Source organism: Corvus hawaiiensis, chromosome 4 (genome assembly GCF_020740725.1).
Source record: "Corvus hawaiiensis isolate bCorHaw1 chromosome 4, bCorHaw1.pri.cur, whole genome shotgun sequence".
Classification (NCBI taxonomy): domain Eukaryota; kingdom Metazoa; phylum Chordata; class Aves; order Passeriformes; family Corvidae; genus Corvus; species Corvus hawaiiensis.
Window position 1 is genome coordinate 38355236 of NC_063216.1, and position 25808 is coordinate 38381043.

The window sequence follows — 25808 nt, forward strand, 5'->3', positions numbered from 1 at the left end:
GTGCACATAGAAGATGAACTGCAAGAGACACCAAAGTACTGAATGGGAATGTAGCTGCTACCTCAGTAAAAATAATGCTTCAGTAGACAGTGTAGTGTGCTGAAAGGGGTAGATAGACCATGATGTTTGGTTCTATGAAGGGAGTACTATGACCTCAAAACAGGTATATTTTTCAGAGCCTGACATAGGTATTGACCAAATGCTGTTCAGACAATATCATTGCATAGCCTATTATCACGTCATGAAAATAAAACATAGGAGCTACTTCATTTGATAACATAGCCTATAGACTGTGAGGTACATGAGATTAATATTCTCTGGCTGGTGCACCAGTAGTTTTTCATAGAATGGTTTGGTTTGGAAGGGACCTTAAAGATCAGCCAGTTCCAGCTGCCCTGCCATAGGCAGGGAACCTTCCACTAGACCAGGTTACTCAGAGGCCCATCCAATTGGCCTTGAACAGTTCTAGGAATGGGGAGTTCAAAACCTCCCTGGGCAACCTGTTCCAGTACCTCACCAACCTTATAGTAAAGATTTTCTTCCTAATATCTAATCTAAACCTACTTTCTTTCAGCTGAAGGCCATTCCCCCTTATCCTGTCACTACATACCCTTATTAAAGATCTCCAGCTCTCTTGTAGGCCCCCTTTAGGTACTTCTATAAGGTTCTATAAGGTCTCTCCAGAACCTTCTCTTCTCCAGACTGAATAACTCAAACTTTTCCAGGTCTGTCTTTCAGTCTTGTGACCAACTTGGTGCCCCTGGACTCATTCCAGTTGGTCAACATCGTGTGTTGGGGCCCCCAGTTTTCTCAGACTTTATTTTTTTTCCCCCCGCTAGTCTTGGAATCAAGACTGGAGTTAGTCCATGATTAATATCTTCAAAAGATCATTGTAGTGGAAGGGGATGTCCAATTAGTGTGTACTGCATGAGGAGCAAAATAGCTAGTGGACCTAAATGGGAATGAATGCTACCAGAACATCTGAGACCTCCTTCGCAGTCTAGGAAAGTTTAACTTTTCTAAAGTAAGCTGTATTCCATGAGATAAGCTGCCCACTAAGGATATGAAAATGCCAGTGTATTTTGATAGATTCCTAAAAAAGCCCTAGAAAGTTGACCCTGAATGAGGGAACTTGAAGTAGGACTTAGCTGGAGTTCAGGATAAATGCCAAATTGGTTTCTGAACTTTGCTCAGCTTCTCTCTCATCACAGAGATGAAGAGACTGATTATACAAGTTAGCAGCTCTGAACCTAAGCTTCTGAGGTCTTTAGATCTTTGCTTTGTAGCTTGCTTCGACATGTTGCAGTCTGCATCTCTCAGATGCTTTTCTGTAGCCTTACAATAGTTTCAAACAGAAGTTCTAAGCCCTTTGAGTTAGTTGTCTGGCACAGCAGTCTATATTGCAGCATAAGAGCCACACAAAGTCAGGTGCTACATTGCTTATTGCTGAGGCCTGCATGTTTTGTTAGATCTGGTACTAAATACTCCACAACACTGAGGAGGAAGTTAGGCTTGGAGCTTGTTAGGGCTCTTAGTATTTGGATATATTTGCTTGCAATCAGACTTACTGAAATAAATGGAGATACATCCTTAAGTTAGAATTGTGTATGATCAGCTCCTGGGAGTAAGACCCTAAAAAGAGGAATTGCTTCTTATGTATATGTTTATGTAAAGGTGAAGTGACAATTGCATTTTCAAATATGCCTTGAAAAGAAGAGGGCTGGGGAGAACTACAAGATACAGATCTACAATACTCCATTTCGCTTCCACTTCATGTTTCTATTTTCTGTCTGGAACCTTGTAGCAACAGGCTGATACAGTTTCCTTGCTAGGCTAGGTAGCATCACCATTATGTACGCTATGTGATCCCCTTTTTGAGCATCTGAGAAATGGAGAAATCAAGAGATATCTTCTGAAACCTCTTATGACTGAAGCTCAGAATGTTGAATACAGAATGTTTTCTATATTTCCTTTATATTCAGTCTTGCTGCTCTGTTACAAGTCAAGATGTAAGGTTTTCTAAGAAATGTTGATTCTGTTCCTGATCATTCTATATTTCTAAAAAGTTTGGTTGAATGTCCAAAATTCCAAACAAATAAATAACTAATTTCAGTAATATCTCACTTTCAGTAAGGCTTGCCTCAAACCTGTTACAGTGCTTTATAAATTAGGTGTCTCTGGGTTTTTGATATCTTACAAGACTTATGACCAAGGGTGAGGTAAAATCACTCTTGCATGTGATCAAAAAAGCTTTGCAATGAAGGACAGTAATTCAAATTTGAAACTATTAGAAGTTTTCACATGTGTTCTGTCAAGTTCTGACTATTCTTCCATTTACTCTGATTTATACTTTGTTCCCCTCCTAGGTGCCTATCTTGTGCCATACTTAATCTTGCTGCTGATAATAGGGATTCCACTCTTTTTCTTGGAGCTTGCTGTCGGGCAGAGGATCCGCCGAGGGAGTATTGGTGTGTGGAATTATATCAGCCCCAAACTTGGAGGAATTGGATTTGCAAGCTGTGTAGTAAGTTTTTTAACATTGCGTCGTTTGCTTTCAGATGTTGTGATTTAGATTTCCTGTTTTGCCACAGGGAAAGGCCACTGATTTTTCACTAGGCACCAAGGTCAGTTTACACTGTTTTTGAAGATCTTAGAACTTGAATTGATCCATTAAAAATGTTGATGTATATGTGTCTGTTAAATCAGTCAACTTGCATTTTGTGATTCTTTTGAAATTAGGAACTGTGGAACAGAATAGTTTTCTGGAGGAAAAATGCCTGTAAAAGTGTAGGTGTAATATGATAGGTACGGAGAAAAGTGAAAATTTAGAAAATGTCATGTACTTTAATGGGACCAATCATTCCCTTCTTCTTCTGACTTAGTTGAGTTAAACTTAGGTTCATTGTCTGATGTACAGAAACATGCAGAAGTTCAGCAGGGATTTTTTTTTATTTACTTCATAAATGTAACTTTTTGGTTGCTTTTTTTTCCTTTTTATTAGGTATGCTTCTTTGTGGCCCTGTACTACAATGTCATTATTGGATGGAGCCTGTTTTACTTTTCCCAGTCTTTTCAGCATCCGTTACCATGGGACCAATGTCCTTTAGTTAAAAATGCATCTCATACCTGTAAGTCTGTATTAACATAAGGTTCTTAAAAATCATATAAAATATGTAAAATTTGAGATTTTCAAACAAAAAGGAGGCAAAATACAATTCAAAAAGATATTTGTGTGCAAAAGTGTTCTAGGCGAAACTGGTTTTCTATCTTAATAAGATGTCATGTTATAATACTTGAAAAAATACAACAGAAGATTAATCTAAGACAAATACACTACATTTGGAAAGAAGCATCACTGTCAACAGCATTTTAAAGAGTAGTGAAATTAGGAGAATGCTATTTAGTGTGTTGCAGAAAAAACTTATTTCTTTTTTTCTGGTGTTGATACTGCCTTTTACACTTACTTGATGAAAAACAAAGGTGAAAGAGGAATATTTTTACATTTCAATTAGTAGGGTACTTCCTGGCACAAAGTTGTTGGCTTACTAAGAAAGGGGAAAATGGAAAACTGTAAATATCAGTGAAATGCAAGTGATAAAAGCACTGTTTTCTTTGTAAATTAATAGAAATGAGATAATCAGTCATTGGATTTTTGCTGTAAAGAGATGATCTCTTATGGACATATTTTATAACAGCATGAAAAGTGCCTTATCCTTTGGATTTGTTTATCTTGTAACAGTATGCATTTTGCATTATTATTGCTATTGAAATGTGTATTATTTCTTTTTTTAATTTCCTTTTTTTCCAGATTCTAAATTTTCTTTCATTATCTTTTGTGGGTTTATTTGCCACTTGAATAAAGAACAACCAGGGACATTTGAAAAGTTGTACTTTATCACAGTGTCTTTTCCAGAGTTGCTTGCTTCAGTTATTATACAGAAATAGTCAGTACTTTTGAATGTTGACACAGTCAAATGTATTGTATTTCATAAGGTATTGTCCATTAATCAAGCAACAGTGATTGTTTATGTACTCTTATCCTGCCTAAATAAGACACAGTGTGTCCGCCCAGCTTCAGCAGAAGCCATTTGAACGAAGTTTAAAAAAAGAAAATGTTTATATTTGATAATATCTTAACATTTTAATAGATTATTTCAGTGAAGATCTGGCATCTGTGCTAGGTTTCTTAGAAATAGCATATTTTTCCATTTTTTTCCATTAATTATCTTGATTCAGGGCCTAGCTTACATATGTAGTTGATTGTCAGGTATAAATAATTTATAAAGAACTTAAGTAAATATTTTCTCTGAAGGAATCTTTCTATTTATGTGTTATATGTCTAGGTAATTTCTTAAACTCTTTGGTAACATGAGTATAACAGAATTACAGTATAATCAAAAGAATCATTTCTGGAATATACATAGCAACTTTCATTAAACATATCTGTGTAGGAACCATTTATTTCCTTTTCTCATAACTTTGGTATCATTACGCTATTATTTTATTGTTTATAATAGTAATTAAGTCCCTTTTTATTTCAGTGTCATATCAAAGTGGACACAATCGACAATTTGTTTTACATTTGTCTTTAAATTTGTGTTCATTGCAGAGATGGTTTTCATAGTGTGCAATTCATGGTATCACATGCAGATAATGCAGTCTTATGTGTGATAAATGGAATGTATGTCTTCATTTAAGCCTGCCTACTATTTAGTTCTAAAGTGAGAAATAAATTCTGCCTTGGAGCAGGATTAACCATAATGCTGAGGAATACATTATCCCAAAAGGGTGTTTTAAAAGATATAGCCAGAAGCTTTCACTGATAGCAGTCACTTTTTCTTTTAGACAATGTCTTAAGACTATTTTTTGAGTTTAGTTTCTTAATAAATGGTGATGGCACAATTAGAAATATTTAGAAGTGGTAGAACACTGCAGTGAAATATCTCTCCTGAACCCATTCTTTACTTGCTAACATCTCTTTGACAGTTGTGGAGCCAGAGTGTGAAAAAAGTTCTGCAACCACTTATTACTGGTACAGAGAAGCACTGAATATTTCCAGCTCTCTGTCAGAGAGTGGGGGTTTAAATTGGAAGATGACTATCTGCTTGCTGGCTGCCTGGGTCATGGTATGCTTAGCCATGATCAAAGGCATTCAGTCTTCAGGCAAAGTGAGTATACTATTTACCTGCATGACATTGTTTTACTTTGAAGCATTTCAGGACATTTCTGTTCACCAAACCCTCTGTTTACATTCATGAAATCTGTAGGAGCAGGTTAAGTGCTGTGACTCACCTCTGTATTTGTATTATCTCAAGCAGAGGAATGTTAGTAGTTAAGCATTAAAATTTTAGCAATTTTATTGGAAATGGTGCTAATTTAGTGGGAATTGAGATCTGAAGAATCATTTTACTTCTCATCAGCATAATTGTTGCATGTAACTGTTCCTCAGCTTTATTGTGCAGCATAAGTCTGTGTGTTTTGAGTGTTTAAGGAAATAGGTTTCCATGTGTACTCACAGTATGACTGCAGTGCACCTGCATATGCATGCTTCTGTCATTAACATAGCTGCTTTCCAGGTTTCTGGATTGTTTCTTTTGACTAATCACTTACCATCCCTTTGCATCTGAGTACTGTTGTCTTCTTTCCTTTGCATGCAGCCAGCTGGATTAGCTGGTGAAAGATTTGCTAGATCTGTTGATCTCAGTGGGATTTTCAGAGGAAAAATAATTCGTTCTAATAACAAAATTCTTTGCTATTAAAAAGTTTGGCACTGACATGGCAATTTCTGTGACATCCTTAGAGCATTTCAGTTAAAGAAAAAAGTATCAAGTTTAACTAGTGAATCATTTTACTAAACTTTATAGAATAAATTTTCTTTTCAGTGATGGGTAATGAAAGATCAGATTTGATTACTATTTTTTGTTGTTTCGACAGTAAGCATTACCTATTGATTGAATTCATTGATTATGTACTTTCTATTGATTCTTGTCCCCTTTCCTTCTGAAGACAAAATGAGTTACTATTCATGCTGCATACCTTTGCCATACCCAGCCAAAGTGCTTTTGTAAAGAGAGGCATTTCTGCCACAGTTTACTTCTGTCTTTGTTGTCATCTCATTGAAATCATACTGAATTTCCCTGGAAGTCTGGTGGTTCTTTATCAGTTAATGATAAGTACATCAGGCAGTTGTATTGTTTTTGTACAGTACAGAATTTAATTTCTTCTGCAATCATGTGATTTTGCTTTCTTCTGCAGAGACACGGGGAATGGGAAGTGTTCTGCATATTTCTTAGGACATATGATTATCAATTCAGTCATATATCCAAAGGATACTGAGTAGTGAATGAAGCTATTGAATGGAAAGTCCATGTTAAATGTCACGTTACATTTTTTCTTACCTTCTTATATTTCAGATCATGTATTTTAGTTCCCTTTTTCCATATGTGGTACTTTTATGCTTTCTGATCAGAGGACTGCTCCTTAATGGGTCAGTGGATGGAATTCGTCACATGTTCACCCCTAAGGTATGTACTTAATTTGTTTGCAGAGTGTTAAAGTTTCAGTGGCAATTTGGCCATTTATGAATGTTCTCATTTAAACTTATTGTCTTCATAGAACATTTGGCTGCTTTTCTGTTGCTTAAATTGCAAAATTGTTCTTTACCTCAGTGGCACAATACCAAGCCCTAAAGTCCAAAGGCTCTAGGTGTTCCAAGGGTCTGTAGAGTTACCTCCCTTAGGTGAGGGTTCCCAGAGTTTTACGCCTCTAGAAAGCTAAGCAACTGAGAGTGCAGTTTAGAGGATTCAGGATGTTCAGAGAGCTCTAAATACTGAAAATAGAAGTGAATCTTCAATCTTGCCATTTCCTAATACTGAAATTTCTAATTCTGGGATGTCAGTGCCTCACTTTGAACTGTCATGGCATAAATAATTATCTTGTCCCTTTTGAAAAAGAACATTCTTTTTCTTCCCTTCTAGAAATAAACTAAAGCTGTTTACATAGTAGCCCGAAGTACAGGAGACCTGTGTTTAATAGTAAAGTAGTGTAAGCACTCTCCACTCAGCTTTCCTTATCCATTTTCTTATGATGTGACAAGATAGCAGAAGTTCTGAGCATACATTTTTTGCTGCCAATGTTTTTACCAGCAATGTGCCTTACACAGCTTTAGATTTTCTAACTACGGAGGTGCTAAGGGATGTTATGAATCATTGTTTAGCTTGAAGGTCTAAATTCTACCCACACCTATCTCGAATGCTCACAGCTACATCTGTACTATAGGAACAGCATGTTTGAATAGTCAGAGCCATACTCAGGACTGTATAATGCTGGGCTTCATATTGTATTGTGAAATTGACTTTCCAGCAAGTCCCCTTCATAATACAGTTAAGAAGAACAGGACCATTATTTCAAAAATTGAAGCTAAATAATAAAATAATCAAAATCAATGCACATAGTGGCTAATGCCAGATGACAGGGTGTTGTCAGTTGTTTTGATTCCAGGTGTTTTGAGTCTGGAGAGCTGTCATCCTATAAAAATGACCTTTTTCAGCTCTCACATTGATGCAGTCATGTTCCACTTCACTCACTGTCACTGCTTTAGAGAGTAGTGCTTGTGCAGGAACTTGCAGGCTGCTCAGGCAAATTTGGGAAACCCGAGAAAGAGAGAAATGTAGTCCCTACTAACAAGAGAAAGTCTAAAGCAGAGGTGAAATACAGACCTCTATAAGATATAATTTGGTTTCTCGACCGCAGTGTTAATACTTTCTTTGACTGGAGAAGTACCACTAGCTACTGAGGGAAAATAAATAGAAAAACTCCCCTTGGATACCAACACCTCTTCAGTACTCACTACTTCATCTGAGCTAGACTTAAAATAAATTGCAGCTGATGCTTACTGTACAGTTATGTTATACTTAATTATACAATTGTTTCAACTGTTCAGATAAATGATATCAAACAAAAAATTGTTCTTAATTTATTCTGCCAGTTTCCAGTTCTGTATCAAAATTTAAGGTGTGATTTAAATTTGAAGTTAGGAGACTTGTATGTCACATGTATTATATGTGAATATAAACCTTAAAAAGTATTTCCATTATCATTTTTTGTACTTGAGCACTAACTTGGACTGTAGGTTCATATGAGACTACCTGAAGAAATTTAGACTCCCCCACCTGTTGTTTCGTTTGCTCCACTGTGCTAGCACTTTATATGGGCAGCCATATATAAGCTATGAAAAGGAATGCTAAACCAATCTAGCATGAAAATTATTCAGGTAGATAGATGTGAGAGGGGAGGGAAAAACATCTTTTCAGCCCAATTAGCTGAGCAAATGACTACATTTGGAGCACAGATGATCTCAGCAAATTGCCATAAGAGTTATGCCAGCACGGGAGAGGACTAGCACACATTGGTGCAGGTAGGAGAGTGCAGGACTAATGTAGAAGGGGAGTATTTCTCTGTTTGGCATGGTTGTTGAACAAAGCAGAGATTCTAAATAAGAAACTTCATGGAAAACCTACAGAAAGGTATATGAAAAGCCCACTTAAATCAACTACTGCAATTAAAGTATAGGATTATATGAAGCTGAAGTACAGAGATACCTAACAGCAAATCAATTGCAAGTTTATTTTGGAAGTCTGGGCCATGTGTATCGAAGAACGCATTGCTTTTGATGGTACCAAATGATACATTGTAGAAAGCGAGAAGTGTTTTGATATTTCAAGCATTTACGGATTTGGTACAGTTAAGAATGTTCCTCGATCTCCCTCTGGTGGGAAAGCTGTGGCATGACCATGTGATACAGAGGTTGACCTGCGTGCAATAGCTACTTGTGCATTGTAATTATAATCAAAATTGTGAGTCAGGAATAAATTTATTGTCATAAACACCTTTGCTTTTCCCAATTACATTGTATTTCAGCTATATATTAGTGAATAAAGAAGCTATCTGCTACTTATCTGTAATAAATATTCTACCTTCATGGGAAACTGACATTTTATTCAAAATGTTATAACAATGGCAGATTTATTTCTTCTCAGCGTAAGACAGTCAGTCTAATAATGCTTGCATCTTTGCTGATGCTTTTTTGTTTTAATTTTATGAATAAACCTAGGGCTTAAAAAAAATAAAAATTACATTCTTTAATGGAGGCCCTGAATCAGCTTCAGAAAATCTAATGTTTAAATTTGACATGTACTTCCTTACTTCTTTTTTGTGATTCAGTATCTAGAAGAATTTGAGCTAGACAGATGATGACTCATAACTTTGTAACAAAGTTATTTTTTTGAAGGCGCAATACAGTTCAATTTTTTGATAAAAGGCGTAGCTGCCCCTGAAATACATGACCTATTTAACATAGGCTTAAGTTCAAGGCATCTGACTTTAGAGATTTGATTCATGGACTATACAGCTTGTGGTGGCCAGCGTTCATATCATATATGTCATTTTGCTTTACATATTTGCATGTAATAGAATTCCATATAAGCATGTATATCTCATGTTCACCTTTTTTGTTTGTTTTAAAAGTAACAACAAAGCAGCTTTAATCATACTCATTGCATTTATTAAGAGGGTTGGTCAATCTAAAAGACATCTTAAGTCTAACAGAAGTCAGTACATATACTGTAAATAAAAGATAGTTAATACTGTAAAAAAAAAAAAAGTTCTCTTATTTCTCAGCATAACTAGCTACTATTTCAGTTACATAGCTCCAGTAGTGTCTTATTGTTGGGAACATACTGTATAGCAAGCATGTTTCTCTTTGATGTTTAGATAATATAAAATACATAGAAATTCTGGCCCATAAGTTTGCCAACTTCAGGTGTCGCATTCAGCTTTCATTTTATCATAATGAAAATACATTTGTGGTGGAGTATTAGGGTTTTATGATGTAGGGTTTTTTTCTGTTGTTTTTTCATATAATAGAAATGCAATTTATAGCTGACATATATTATATCTAATTTCAAACAGCTTGAAATAATGCTGGAGCCCAAGGTCTGGAGAGAAGCTGCTACTCAGGTGTTCTTTGCCTTAGGGCTTGGATTTGGTGGAGTCATTGCCTTTTCAAGCTACAACAAGAGAGACAACAACTGCCATTTTGATGCTGTACTGGTGTCCTTCATCAATTTTTTCACTTCTGTGCTGGCAACTTTGGTGGTGTTTGCAGTGCTGGGCTTCAAAGCTAATATCATAAATGAAAAATGTGTTATCCAGTACGAATATCTGTTTATTTTTTTTAAATTATTTTTATGCTTTATTTTATTTCTGAGCTAACACAGATCACTGACTTTGATCTCTCTGTTTTATTGTGTTTTACAGAAATTCAGAGAAGATTTTAAAACTTTTGAAAATGGGCAATCTCAGCCAGGATATGATCCCACATCATATCAATTTCTCAAGCATTACAGCAGAAGATTATAATTTAGTTTATGACATTATACAGAAAGTTAAAGAAGAAGAGTTTGATTCTCTTGGTCTGAAATCTTGTCAAATAGAAGATGAACTTGACAAGGTAATGTCATTCAGTCTTGAATACAGAGATTATGAACAGATGGGTATTTGTAAGCCTGAAACAAGTTGTACTGTGAAGTGTACCTGTGTACACAGAGTATCAGTGCAGCATACCTGTGAGCCGTGCACCTATAAAGACCTGGACGAAAACATGGTTGCATTCCAGCTCACTTGAGGACTTTTGGGTCTGGTGTCTTAACATAATCTTCATTGATTTATAATATATTTTGATCATTATATCACTCTTCTCAGGAGGTGGTAAGTTTTTAAAGCTCTGTTTTTTAGAAGAATTGAGCATGATGGTTTTTCCAAAGACTAAACAGAGGTGTTACCTATTCATTATCTCAGATTGCAATATATTCTAATGCTAAGATACAATTATTAGATAAAAATACTACTTTGCTGAAAGTAAAAAATTATTCTTTACTTATTAGGTAGTTGTTTAATGAGTATCATCCTGTTTTGAAATGTTACAGTAAATGAAATATATAGCAGAAATTATAGCTTTAGGGAGTCAATTGTAGATTGAAACACTGACTTCTATATAGTTGCACCAGGATCTGAAGATAAAATATAAAATTGGTGACTTAGACTTCAAAAGTTTCTACACTATTCCCACTGTTTAAATTTGAAACAAAAGTATAGAAATTAAATCCTGTGTATGCTTACTGGAGAAAACAGAGTATATTTTGTACTAGTCCTGTATAGTAGCTCTCATGCAAAATTATCAGTGAAAGAGAGAAGGAAGTTCTGATTGGACATGAGAGGAAAATTTTTCGTAATGAGAGCAATCAGCCATTGGACTAATCTCTCTGTGGAATGGATGGTTTCCACAACACTGGACACTTAAGATTCAGCTGTACAGGGTGCTAGGCCATCATTCTAGACTGGTTTTGCCAAGAAAGTTTGGACCAGATGATCCTTGAGACACCTTCAAACCTAGTAATCTGTGATTATGTGAAAGAATTGTGTTAATGTCAATCAGCTAATAAATTCTCATGTTTCAGTAAATCGTATTAATTGGAAGAATTGCATATTAGATAGCAACTTCCCACTCTGCCCTCAAGATGTAATCAGTGACACTGCATGAACACGAAGTCAGACTTGTCAGGCTGTCACACTACCAAAAAAAATTAAAAACAAATTCATGAATAATGACAGAATGTTTTTTTCTCATTGACAGGCTGTTCAAGGAACTGGTTTAGCTTTTATTGCATTTACAGAAGCAATGACCCACTTCCCTGCTTCTCCCTTCTGGTCAGTTATGTTCTTTCTCATGTTAGTAAATTTGGGACTTGGAAGTATGTTTGGAACCATAGAAGGCATTATCACACCCATTGTTGATACCTTCAAAGTCAGGAAAGAAATTCTTACTGGTGAGTTACACAAACTTTTTTTTCTCCATAGAGCAGTAAGCTGAATTTTTTTTGACAGTATGAATTCTTTTTTTGATTTCTTTTTCTTTTTTTTGACATGAAAGTTTACAGAGTATTTTACAGAGCAGTAAATCACTGTATTCCAGACTGTACTTCTATGCACAGGCACATTAATATCTGCCAGTAAAACCTTTTCCGGAATGTTATAGTAGCATAAACACTCTAAAACTTAAATTTTAATGGAGGACTAATTTCTGTTACAAGTTTCTGTATGGTCAGTCCTTTTGGGCTCTTCTGGAATACTTTCTATTCCAGCCTGTGTCACACATTGGAGAAACAAAGGAAAAGGAAAGAATGAAAATACATTGCAAATTACTACAAATTATTCTTAAGTAGGCTAAACGAAATCTTAATTTATGATGAAATTTTTATTATGCTAAAATCAGTACAGTTACTCTCTAGAGAAACATATTTTTCCCTGTTAAATGTTTATAAAGTCTTAAACAAGATGTCTAGTTGTTTTATTTGGGGGTTTTTTATTACTTAAATGCCCAAAGTTAATTGAGGTATGGCATGTTTATGTAGTTCTGACTTGTAGGGATTTCTCTTTTTTATATAAAACACCAGCAAAAGTGTGAAAGTTAGGTTTCTGAAAACCTTCAGGACAGCTGCAAAGGACATGACGTGTTATGCACAAATTCAGATTTCATATTAATGCCTGTGAAAGGTGGGATAGAAAATAAAAAAACATTGAAAAGGTGCTTTAATATTATCTAATTCTATGAAGGAAATAATGAACTCTGTGAGAGAAACAATAATGCATTTTATAAGAGTTAACCCCTAATGCAGCAGAGCACTTCTTTTTTTCACAACTGCTTTCCTTACCTTTCTTAGATAATATTTGAATATAATATTAGAATATACCTTTTTTAGTAATATTTGATTGACTAAAAAAATCAAATTCTTCAGAAAGATAAATCAGCTGATTTTTCGGAAGTCCTGAATTGGTGGTCTTTTGGGGTTTTTTTATAATAAGGTATTAAATTATTGCTGCAAGAGTTAGAAATTAGCTGTTCTTCCTAAGTATGTATGCAAATACCATGATACATAGTCATTACACAGGAGTAATGGAGCATTTTACAGTAATTCCTTGTTACTCTGTTTGACCAAAAAAAAATTAAGATAAAGGAATATTCAAGAACTGCCTTTCTCTTGTAATTTTTTAAAGTGGTATGCATGCATGATTTTAGCTAAACTCAGTTGTACTCAAAAGATTAAAAACACCTTATCAAGTTGTATAATTAACTTACAGGAATGAAATATCTGGATCATTTTTCATGCAGTATTGGCGGCATTTAACAAGAATTATGGCTGCAATAGGTTTTGTGCTTACAGGACAAAAATTTCCTACATTTACAATTTAGAATTGTAAGCACTTTTGCAACTCTTTGGTTCCAGTTAACTCCCTTTTGAGTTCAGGGGAACCAGCTCAAATAGTTAAAGTTATTTTGTGTTCAACAACATTGTGCAGAGAGGTGTAAAGTTCAGTCATTCCAGTAACAGTTCCCACAAGGTTCAAAAAAGTGGTAAGTCTTCTACCACAGTATTTGTAACAGTGTCATTGTCTTACTTTCAGTACTATAATCAGCAATAATTGATTATCTTGGATTTATCCAATGGGTGTATTCTATAAAGATATTTTATATTTTGACCCAGGTAATTTTCACCTAATTTTGGAGTACTTAGGTGCATCCTTAGCCTAAGTTCCCTGTGAGGAAAAAAAAAAGGGCACTTTAACTGGAAGAATCAGTCTTACTGATGCTTAGCCTAAAATTGATTTCACAATTTATTGAAAATTGACTTAATTTATGTCTACTTAAGCATTAAGTCCTGTTACTGACAAATTTAGTTGGAGAAAATTATATTGAGATCCATTACACAGGATCAACCTTTCCGGAAATACATTTTGGGTTGTTCCTAAAGAAGGGACAGAAATGTTGCTTAATGTACAAATACATTTAGACAGATCCTAATAGGATTTCATGCAGGGAATTATGTTTTAGGGGAAGTCTATGAAACTTCTTCATTTTATTTTTTTCCCTTTGTTTTCACTTCTAAGTTCTGTTCACTTCTGAATTCCAAATAGTGAACTGGTGACCAGTTAACATGATGTATGATGTTTTCCCCACCAGTTGATTTTACCCTTGCATTCACATTACATTTATTATTACAGAAATAGTCACTTGATTAATCTCTGCTGCTTAATCAGGACTGCTGTAATATGGAAATTCTAGTAATTCTAATTTCATAACTTTTCCATTTTGTAGGAAAGAGGTGGGATTCCTAATATTCTTAGAATTGAGACCACCTAAAAAGTAAAATGTTATAGATGTTACTTATATGAAATAATGCGTTAGTTCCTCTTTGTCTGGGAACTTTGTTGTAGTTATTGCTCACATTGCTGTCCTTTATTCCAGTCATCTGCTGCTTGGTAGCATTTTTTATTGGCCTGATCTTTGTGCAGCGCTCTGGAAATTATTTTGTGACGATGTTTGATGACTACTCAGCTACTCTGCCCCTGCTTATCGTGGTCATTTTGGAAAATGTTGCAGTCATACGAATTTATGGAATAGACAAGTAAGTGAAGGAAATGTATCTCCCTGTCCTTATCAACACTATTCATTACAATAATTATTACTGTTTTAATTATACTGTATGAAGCATGGTCAATATACACAGAAATACAAGTAAGTAGAAAGCGTGTCAGTCTGGTCAAGAATCTAGTCTGTTACTAGGAGCAGGATTGGAGCAAGATACACTACATCAGGACAGTGTACTGAAACCCAGAGAATGAGTATAACAGGTCCAAAAAGAGGAGAATACTGTAAAAGAAACAAAATTAGAGAATTAGAAAGGAGAATGGATATGAAAGTATAGGGAATTTGTAGCAACAGACATAAAGATTTCAAGAATAACCACGGTCTAATCAGCAGATGAGTATGAGTATTTCAATGCAGTGTTCTAGGCAGGCTGAGAAAGGAACAAAGCAAACTCTAATGGCAGTAAAAAGAAAAAATTTCTATTTATGAACTAAATTTAGTTTGGGGTGTTGTAGCAATTGTTCTTTGCATCAGTTGTGAGAGGAGATGGTAGCAAAACAGGGTCAAAGCTTATTTGGAAGCAGCACAGTTGACAATGACGTAAAGTGATGTATTGGCGATGGGTGAAGAGGAGTGGCTATAAGTCCCTCTTGCTTTTTTCCTTTTTTTTTTTTTTTTTTGTTTAATTCATTTTATAACCAAAATCAGCAGAATGTGTTCAGTAAACGAGATCAGTATGTGCCACACTTAAAGAGTAGAAGAGTTTGGATCAAAAATAACTCGTGCCCTCTGCAGGTCAAGCAGAGCCTGCTGTACTAACATGCTGAAGTAGTTAAAGCATCTGTGATTCCTTTGCATGGAGAAAAAGTGTGACATAGAATGGGTGGGGTTTCAATTGACTTTTCACTTGTTTGATCTGAGTAATCAGCCAATCCTTTGTCACAATGAAACAAAACTATAAGAAGAAAATTTAGTTTTATAGTTTCCAGACATTGTTTTTGGTCTGTGCAGGTAGTGCTTGGCCTACTTGCTCATTAAGGGAGAATTCCAACTTGGACCACATATATAATCCTACAATTGATCACTTAGATATAAAAACACCATGTAGATTATTTTACACATGCAACCAAAAGATAAAACAGATGACCTGGTTATAAGGTTGGTGATGTCCGAGCTCCACTGTGAATGGAGGTAGACATGCCAAACGTTAGCAGCTTCCTGTGAGGAAGCTGATGTTTAGGCACAGCTGAAATATTGTAATCCTTTACTTACGATTCACAGTGCAGGCCATTCATGTTTTCAGAAGGGGTTCTGACAGGATACAGTGAAAAGTTAACAGCTAAAGTTCTCATTCGTAATGACCACCCAAGTACTCCCTCTGGAGTACTCCTGATATTTCTTCTGATGTATGTTTCTCCAGAATATCCTTCAGGAACCTAGCAATTCAGTTTGCAAAAACTGTCAGGATCAACAGCCTCAGGTTGCCATTGGCTGTGATAGTACCAAGGGTTCCTTGTAGATGAAATTCCATATAAATGTCTTATTAGATAAAAAGTCTTTGATAAGATAGTAGTAAACCAAAGCATAGCATCCAAAGGGATAAAAAAAAGGTAACGTGGGAATCTCTGTAGCCAAGAAGGAAAATCTCCTCCTCTGGGATCAGTGCTATAAGGCGCTTGAGCCTAAAGGAGACTTTTAGAAGAGGATTAGTAGGATGGAGACAATGGAAGACTTTGAAGTAAAGATAAGATTCGTGTTCAACTGGAAGAAGAACTGGAGATCTCAGAAAGAAAATGCTATCTATAGAGGGCACAATCCATTTGTAAATCCAGCTTCTTTTTTAATGATGTGTTTTATTTCACTGTCAACAAACAATAGAATGCTTCAAGCGGTGCAGTTATTTTTTTTTTTTTCTGAGAGTTTACATGGCAGAAGCTTCACATGTGTAACTGCTTTGAAAATGTACTTACTGCTCTAAGAGCTTTTTTGAGATGCACATTTCAAAAGGGAGTGGGACCACAAGGGAGTTAAAACAATCATTGCTTGTGCACACTCCAAAAGAATTATTTCTGAAAGCATTCTGTGTTTCTACTGGCTCTGGAACTTCATCATGAGAACAAAAATAGGAGTTTTGTTCATGTCATAACTTAAAATTTTGAGGAACAAGGAGGCAGTTTTATAGCTTGGTGAAGTTTTATTTCAGCAGCTTATATGATGCAAACCATAGCTTATGCATAAAGTTGGTTTTTTAGACTGCAGCACATGTGTGGGTTCAAAATTAATATTGCACAATCTGTAAGATGTGCTGGTAAACAACCCAGCAGTCAATACAAGAAAATGTAAGAAGGAATATAAATGAAAAGTGAGTTTAAATATCTTCAGCACAGTCCAGCAAGCAGCTTACTAAGTCACTGCACTGTGCAGCGATTCCTTTTGTTCATCTGGTCTGAGCTAGTAGTATGAACTCTATTTTTCAGCCCATCAGTAGCTTAAAGTACAGCTATTTCTATATATGCATTTTTCCAGTGTGTTGATTCCCTCAAGTTAGGTGCTGTCGACTATAGCGCTGAAAATCTCAGTGTGTGCATTAACAATAACCTTTTAATCCCTTCACAGATTTATGGAGGACCTGAAGGATATGCTGGGTTTTTCTCCAAGCCAGTATTACTACTACATGTGGAAGTATGTTTCACCATTTGTATTGACATGTTTGCTGGTAGCTAGCATTGTCCAAATGGGATTAAGTCCTCCTGGTTACAATGCTTGGATTGAAGATACGGTATGTATATAGTATGTATGTGTATATGTAGGGTTTGTATGTATATATAATACCATCATCATCATAGTGATCATATCTGAAGCATTTGAGACGTACATGAACAGACAAAAAAATCACAATTAGAAATTAAAATCAGTATAAATAATGACATGGTTGCTTTTATCTCAGGTTGCTTTGACGTAAAACCAACAATTTTTTAATTTTAGAGTAGTTCTGCTTTAAAATATAATTGATTGACACAAACCTTTATGCCTTGGGTGACTTTTAGTTTGTTGATGTATGATGAAGAAACTCTTAATGTTGGGAGAGGTTGTTTATGTTCATGAAGTCTTATTTTACTGAAGAAAACAGGTGATAACCGCATAAGTCATTTCAGATATCACATCAGACTTTTCATGTGGAATTAAATATTGAAATTTAGCTATGTCATAATTTTTTTCACTTTTGGAACACATATCCCAGTGTAGGTAGCAGCTGTATTAAAACCTGTCTCTGGTAAGAACTTGCCAGGCTGAGCGGCAAGGCAGTTCTGAGCATTGGCTTCAAAGAGATTCAGTCAAGGTAAATTGGAAGAGTTCTGCTAATTGTAGGCTCATCAGCCCTCAGCTGTTTCTGTGGGCTTTTTATGCAAAATGGAGAGAGAGAAAATGTCAGAGAAATTAATCTCGGGAAACTTGTCCAAATTCGCCAGGGGTGAAGTCACAACAAAGACAGGTAAAGGGTAAATACAGGTGGTTGGCTTTCCTATAGGTAGACAGTATGCCTGCCTCTATCCAGACAACTACATGATTCTCAGAAAAATGCTCTTGTTACATATGATTCTTGCCCTCAAAAATTAGAAGGAGAAATACCTTAGAATACCAAACATGCCATTCCTTTCCACATACAAAATTAGGTGAGCGGAGCCTGTTGGCCAGTGATGCATGGATGCCGTAGAGGTGTGGGTTGTAGTCAGTGCCCCAGTAAATGCATTATAGTTTACATGAAGTTTATGCAAAGTGCAATAACTGAGATGGTCCCTGTCTAGACCATCTGTTAGCCTACAGAACAAGGGCTAATTTTCCAGGCATAGTTACAGATACCATTGCACACTTGTCTGTTCTGGACATCCTTGGATCTATGGTCATCCATGGATCAGGGCACAACTACAGAGAAATGTAACAAAGCCTAAAGTGAAAATCTTGATTTGTGTGCTGCTAAAATGCTCTGAACATCTCAGAAACTGTTCAGTGGTGTTTTAGTCCTGCTCACTGGCAGAAAGATAGCAATCCTACATCTCCATGACTTCAAATTTGAGATCTGTAGTGGTGCCCACAGTGTGGGTGCAGGGTGACAAAAAGGTGAGTATATGCTTGAAAACCACAGACCTCAGTGAAGACTGCAGGTTTTTCTTATTTTTCTGGTAAAGATGTATTAATAGTTTTTCTGTTGTGTTTCTCAGGCAATGGAAGAGTTCCACAGCTATCCAACATGGGCAATGATCGTCTGTATATCTTTGATGGTGTTGGCCCTACTGCCAGTCCCAATAGTCTTCATGGTGCGCCGTTGCAACCTTATCGATGACAGTTCTGGTAGTTTGGCATCTGTATCCTACAAAAGAGGTCGGATAATAAAGGAACCTGTTAATCTGGAGGGAGATAATACAAGTCTGATTCACGGGAAGAGTCCAAGTGAAGTGCCGTCTCCAAATTTTGGCAAAAACATATATCGAAAACAGACTGGATCACCGACTCTGGACACTGCTCCAAATGGACGTTATGGTATTGGGTATCTGATGGCAGATATGCCTGACATGCCAGAGTCTGATTTGTAACTACAGGGAAAAAAAGTGCTGTTTGTTTCTCTCGCTGATCACAGCCCTGCCATGAGAAGTGCTCAGCTTCACTTACTAGGGTGCGATCTCAGGTGCTTCATAGTGACAGTCTTTAAAAAGTTACGACTGTACGTACTGGTTGAGAAAACTCCCTTTGGATTAATTCTCTGAGTTTTTATTTGCACTGAAGGAAATGCATTCGAATTCAATGGCAGTCTACATCTGCCAGCACAGCCAAGAATTTGATTTTTTAATTAATTTCTCAATTCAAAGCTTTCTATTTCTGGAGCACAGGTCTCACTCAAATGATAAAATATTTCTGAGGTTATATCACTGAAAATCCTTTTTTTTCTGCTGAATTTCAGGTTGACTCCCAAGTCTTAGTGGTGAGCTCAGTAGTAGTTCACTAAACCCATGTTTATGTAAACACCTGTATTATACCTTATGTAGATATGCTGTACTTATTTTATTAGCACTGATAATTACTTAGGCTATTAGCTGAGTAAAAAACAAACCTGCAAACTATTTTCTTATGTAATAGCTGTATAGAGCAATAGTATTAGAAAATCAAGGAGTAGACTTATAGGAAGGCGATCAAAGATGCCCTGTTCACTGGGGACTGCATAAACTGTGGCTGTACATTTTGTGTAAAATACTTGCTTTTTCAGTGTGAAAACAATGTTAGAGTGAGTCACTCCAAGAATCTTAAGGATTGTGCAGATTCTGCATTTTTTTCTATGCTGTGTGCCTAAAAAAGACCTTGATATTTATTGTGGTTACAAGATTACATATATATTATATTTATATAATATACTTGTAATGTAAATATGTATATTATTCTGTATGTAATAGTTTCAAAAGCTGAAGCAAGATGGCTTTTTTAATTAGTCTCCTTCAGTTTTGCTTCTGTTTTATGCAGATAATTTTTTTCAGTCAGTAACTGTTAAGAACTGTATGGCATTACATTTTAACCTAGAAATAAAGAGATTGATAAGGTATTTCTCTGTGATATCCTAATACACTTATTATAACACAGCCTGCTTTTTCCTCATCTGGACTATCTGAAAGAATGACATTTACCAGATGAATACAGATGCTAAAAGAACTTGAAAACAAAAAATCAGTCATCTTAATAAACTATTAGACAGGGCCATTTATTGTGAATACAGGGGCTGATGTAGCACTGTAAACTGGCAGGATACTCTGGAAGCTGGTATGTGATCTACTCCTTACCTTAAAATGTTTTAAAATTAGGCATAAATTCTGACTTTGCTACCCCTAATAAGCAAGCAGCAGAACCCACTTGCATTGTCCCAGCATCAAAGAACCAGATTAATTCATCAATGCAGGTCTCTGAAGCTCAAGAGTCTGTGTCAAGAGTACAGTTTTGAGCATGTCAGTGTGGAAAAGCTATGTCAGATAAATGGAAAGGCGCAAAATTTTAAACCAAAGCACTTAAGCAACTTGATAAAATTCCTTATGGATAACTCTTTTGTCACAGGAGAATAATCCCAGATAATTTCTACTTCTGAGAGCTTTTGAAATAATTTCCATGGTCTGAAAGTTGGACTAGTAGCATTAGTTGGCAAAAAGCTATATTTAATTATCAAGCTTATTTTACATGTGTTAGAAATTGTACACATAAAAAAGCATGTAAAGCAGTCCTCTACAGTGCACATATTCAAACATATGGGGTAGAGCTGGCATAATTTAAGCAGGTTTTTCTTTGATGTATTGGTGATATTAGCATGTATGTAATGGATCACCATTAGAGACAGAGCAAGCATGTACAAAATATTGCTGCTGTGGCAGAGCAGCAGCAAACTTCCACCATCATCCCACATCAGGCTTCTAAAATGACTGTTCGGGGTAGTTGCCGTGCATCCCTCTGTGCCCAGTCTACAGAGTTCTGTTCTTATGGGTGAGTTTCCTGTACTTGCAGGTGCTTTCCTTGCATAGACCCTAGTTTTCAACGTGAAGTTATGGTCAAATGTTTGCTTCTACAGAAGAGCTCTTAAAATGAATGTGAGCAAGATCTTACTATTACAGTGCAATAGCTACTTCTGTTTAATGTATCACAAAGGGGACTAATGCCACTTTAGCAGAGTGCTGAAGATTATTCTGCTGGGAAATACATGTCTGCCCTTTTACTCTTTACTTGAACACTTTTAATTGAGTATTAAGGTTTTGCACTCATTTAAACCACTAGTTCTTAATTGGTTGCTTCCTATTAGCTCCAGTTCGCACATCTCACCTCGGCTTCATGAAATGTTTCAGGCTTGAGAAAGCCCAGAAAGTATGTCCTGTCTACTGTCAGATGTTCAGTTCATAATTTGATAATAACTATGATCAAACACCCTCAAGTGCAGAAGTTCTTTAGCCTGGTTTAGTACGATGGTCTTAAAAAGGCAGTCTGTCCAGCCTAAAGAAGTAGGACTGGTCAAAAAAATAGCTAGATGTGAAGATTTAAAAAACCTAGAAGTAATTACTATAAAGTGCTACATCCAGGTTCTTACATACTACTGATAGAACTACTGAAGCAAAGTAGGAGTTTGTATGTACATTTGCTGTTAAAGCCAAGGGAATTTACACTGCTTTGGTACTTCAACTTTGGGAGCAAAGCAGTAAAAGAAGGCAGAAGAGAGAAGTTTCATATTTGTCTACTTAAAAGCCAGAATGTCTGCATGTCATGTCAGTCATAGCTACAATTAATTTGGGGGGGGGTGAGTGGGATGGTTTAAGGAAAAGATCATTGCAAAAGTCAGTCATGCTTAAAATTAAAGAAAATCCTAATTGAGTCTTACACAATTGGAAATGGCCTAAGAACAAAATCATCCATGTGGAAAGTGAAAATAGATTTCCAATATAATTGGATCCTGCATCTTGGAGCCTGAAAGTCTTAGGATTTCTTTTCGGTTTTTTCTATTGAAATTCAGCAAAATGAAGTGGCTCTACTTATTTGAGACTTGCATGCATGTGAATTTGCTACCCAATAGCAATATTAAGGACAGTATAACCAGCTGCCACGTGACATAGTTCTAGCGGTGATATATGAGTATGAAATTATTTCAGAAGGCCTAAGGTTCCTCTTATCAATATTCTTTGTGGGATCTGATTTTGCTACAGAAATTTAAGAGAATCAGTCACCATCAGTATGGCACAAATGAAGGCCATGTCATTACCTCTGTACTCTTAGTGGAGGTTCTCAAATTCTGTGAAGTGCGGGATAGACATGCAGTCTTGATGCCTGTTTTTAGTATTTTTTGATGGATCAAAATTTTATTGATACCTTACAGAGTATCAAGCAGTGAAGAAAAAGAAAATGGGGGGAAAAAAAGAAAAAGATGTAAGAATGAAAAAAGAGAGGGAAAAATTGAACAGTTGTAACCCTATTCTCAGGAAGCAACAGATATGGGTTAGTTGATCCTTATGCTGCCATAAGGGGAACAGTGGTCTTGTCATACTAAGGAGGAATCAATAATGATTGTGGTAGCAATAGCAGAGGGGAAAAAAAGGATGTATTTGCAAAAGATTTTAGATACTCTGAAAATACTTGCCTGTATTAACCACCATGGAAGACTCAAATTGCACTGTTCAGCTGAGATGCAGAGTATTCAAAAAAAGCTTTCTACTCTTACCACATCTTTGAGAAATTAGAAAAAATATGGTTACATGAATTTTAAAAAGGTGCAGGAAATGTAATATAAACTTCTAAATGTCTAGTTAGATTCCGTGGTTTGAGGAAAAAGGTGGAAGTCAAAATATAGGTTGTAGTTTACGTTCTTTGCCACTTGATGGTGCTCATATATCATGTCTCTTGGTGAAATGGAATGCTCAGGAGTTTTGAGACGGGCAGAATAATGTATTTTTATTCTCTATCAAGACAAGACTTATGGATGATCACGGTATCGCTAAAGCTTAGAACTTCATTAATCTGTTCCTTCAGCAGCTTTCATACATATTTAGGTATTTATTTTCAAAACCCCCAAATTTTTAATGCTGTCAGAAGCGAAAACAAGCTGTCAGTATCCCATTGCCAAGTAGTACACTTCTGGGTCTTGAGAGCAGGCAGAAGGTTCTTGAATCAGTATTTTGAAATCAGTATTGTCTAACATGCTTTTTTTATTTTTTAAATATCCTATTACTTGCTATTTTTATTTCTTAAGTTAGCAAAGTAATTAGCTGACAAATTAGTGGAGTAAGAGAATCCTTGACTCAAATATTACTACTAACACTAATATTTATATAAAAACTTCAGTGCTTCTCACTGCCATCATCAGTAAATTCTTAAAGTTGCCAGGTGGTAGATGAAAGGTGTTGGGGGTGTAGCAAGGAACACTGAGAAGGGGCAGCAGCTGAAGGACTAACTCTAGCCTGTGACATTGCTTCTGAGGAAAGCAGCTACTGAGATATCTGGTACTGTTTTAAAAGTAGTACAGTACTGTTTTAAAAGTAGTACAGTAAACATGACTTGGGTATCTGTTTAACCCATTTGGTAGGGATGGTGTAAAGTATTTCTCTGGTGTAAAGTATTAGCTCTGACAGAACCACCATGTCTTCCAGCTATACTGTATTCATCATTACTGACTACTAAATAAATGAAAAATACTAACCAAGACACTCTTGTCTGAAATCAGCATCAATACATGTTATTGGTGATTTTTTTCCCAAAAAAATACACAGAATGGCAGTGGGAACTCCCATGGCATAGTCTTTAAATTAGGGTGTTCAGACAAAGAATATATTCAGTGAAAAAACAGATGTAGACGTTCTCTTTTTATTCAGTCCCATGTCATTTTCTGGTTTTTGATGCCCTCTGTATCTTTCATGTCCAACCCAAACTCAATAGGTGGAAAAAGAATGTGTTTCCCAACACTAGAAGTTCAAAGATGTGAGATACTCTCTTAACTGAAAGAAGCTGAACTGATAAATGAAAAGAAGAATGGTGTGAAAAGGCAAAGGAAATTTCCTTCAAGGCAAGTCTAGTAGATTTTCAGATTTTTGATTCATGCAAAAAGGAAACACATGCAAAGAAAGAGTCAGGTTTGCAATCCGGCAAATAAAGAATTAAGAAACATGTCAAAAGACTGATGAAAGGGGGTGGAACTGAAATGGAACACATTAGAAGACGAAGGAAAAAGATACTGAGGAAGTAAGACTCACTCAGTGAATGACAAAGTGTAAATTGAATAGGTAGTAGGTGATCAGAAAGATAAAGGGGTATGGGGGAGGAAGAAAAAGGGCTTCAGGAGGAAAACAGATTTTGATGGCTGGGTAAAGTACGGTGTAATCAAGCTTTTGGAAGAAATAGTCTGCAGTAAGATATAGCTGTTAAACAGAGGTATGAATCAAAGGTGGTTGAAGTTTTGTTAGCATAGGGGGAGAAGGAGAGAGGCGGAATGAATCAGGACAGGAGAACACTGGGCTGGGAAGAAAGCCTTGAGCTGTGCCAGAATTAATTTTCCTTCAAGTACTCAAGTGCCTCTGACATATTGAAGAGCTTGATTATTTTTCATAGTGAATTTTGAGGTGTTCTGGGGAAAGATGTTAAGGAAATGCAGCCTTCCAAAATTATTTCATTTTAGCTGTCTGATCTGAAGACAAAATATCAGGGTAAAAAGCAGTGAAATTTTTTCATGTATTTAAGGTTTAAGGAGAATAATAATTACTTAAAAGCACAGAAAACTCAATGTATGAGAATACGAGGTGAAGAAAAATGAGTTTGTGAAGAAAAGCTCTGAATTGGAGACCACTGTGTTACTGTGATTTAACATTTTAGTTAATCTCTTGGGCATTTGCCTACTATCAAGGATATGAATAGTTCCAACCATTATTCACAGATTTGAAATTAGCCAAAATCTCAAAGCACCTAAACGATATGCATTTTACTGCCTGGTCCCTGGAATGGAAACCAGATACCCAGCCTCCCATATGCAATGCATCTGGACAGTGAAGTGTTCCAAAATTATATGCCTATAAATGGGCAACATTTGGTGTGAGACTTGTGACAGAACCCCTTGTTACCAAAAAAAGAAGGAACTGAGGCACTCTGGAGAAACTGCCAAATAGGCAGGTGAGACATCAGTGTCTGTGGGTCTCTACAGAAATTAAATTTTCAGCTCTGTTCAAGTATAAAATACTTTGAATAAAACTGTGTTTTATTACATGCATATTGTATTCAATAAAGCTATCATGAATGTTCTGCACTCCCATAGGCAGCAAAAAAGACAAATTGCTTACCTGACACAAAAAAAATAGTGTCTTTCAAAACTATTGCAAACATTATATGTACACATTCTGTAGCTATATGTATATGTATATGTATAGCAAAAATTCACCTTACTTTCTGAGAGAAGAGCAAAAAGGGGGTGGAACAGTTGACACCTAAGTATCTGTCTTAACTCCTCAAGAAGGTTGATTTTCAAATAAAGTGTAATATTGCTCCATAAAGAATCTTTAAAGCAGCAAACGGCTAAAAGTAAGGTCACTAGATAGAGAAAGAGGTTTTGAATTAGGTAAATAAGAGGGTTCTTTAGACACATTTTGAAATTTCATAAGAGACACTAAAAGTTTCTCCAGACTTCTGGTCCTTTAAGGTCAGCTTAAAAAGGCCTCCATAGACCCCAAAGATGTCACAATGCAAGGTCAGCTTCTCATACATCTTAATTCACACATTGTTATAAGCTTCTTTTTGATTTTGATTCCTCTCTGCTGCCCCAGGATTTCTCAGA

At 36.0% G+C, this 25808-nt stretch overlaps 1 protein-coding gene across 3 annotated transcripts in view; it reads left to right on the forward strand.

Annotated features, from left to right (window-relative positions):
• SLC6A15 (solute carrier family 6 member 15) overlaps positions 1-20075 on the forward strand; it is a 37531-nt gene extending 17456 nt beyond the window's left edge. For all 3 annotated transcript variants that reach the window (XM_048301270.1, XM_048301269.1, XM_048301272.1), the window contains exons 3-12: positions 2367-2524; positions 3002-3128; positions 4987-5168; positions 6414-6524; positions 9970-10211; positions 10318-10510; positions 11693-11885; positions 14363-14522; positions 17102-17264; positions 18706-20075. In XM_048301270.1, the coding sequence (XP_048157227.1) occupies positions 2367-2524; positions 3002-3128; positions 4987-5168; positions 6414-6524; positions 9970-10211; positions 10318-10510; positions 11693-11885; positions 14363-14522; positions 17102-17264; positions 18706-19077 (1901 nt within the window). In that variant the 3' untranslated portion in view covers positions 19078-20075. The remainder of the gene's footprint in view (positions 1-2366; positions 2525-3001; positions 3129-4986; positions 5169-6413; positions 6525-9969; positions 10212-10317; positions 10511-11692; positions 11886-14362; positions 14523-17101; positions 17265-18705) is intronic.
• Positions 20076-25808: the final 5733 nt, after the last annotated feature.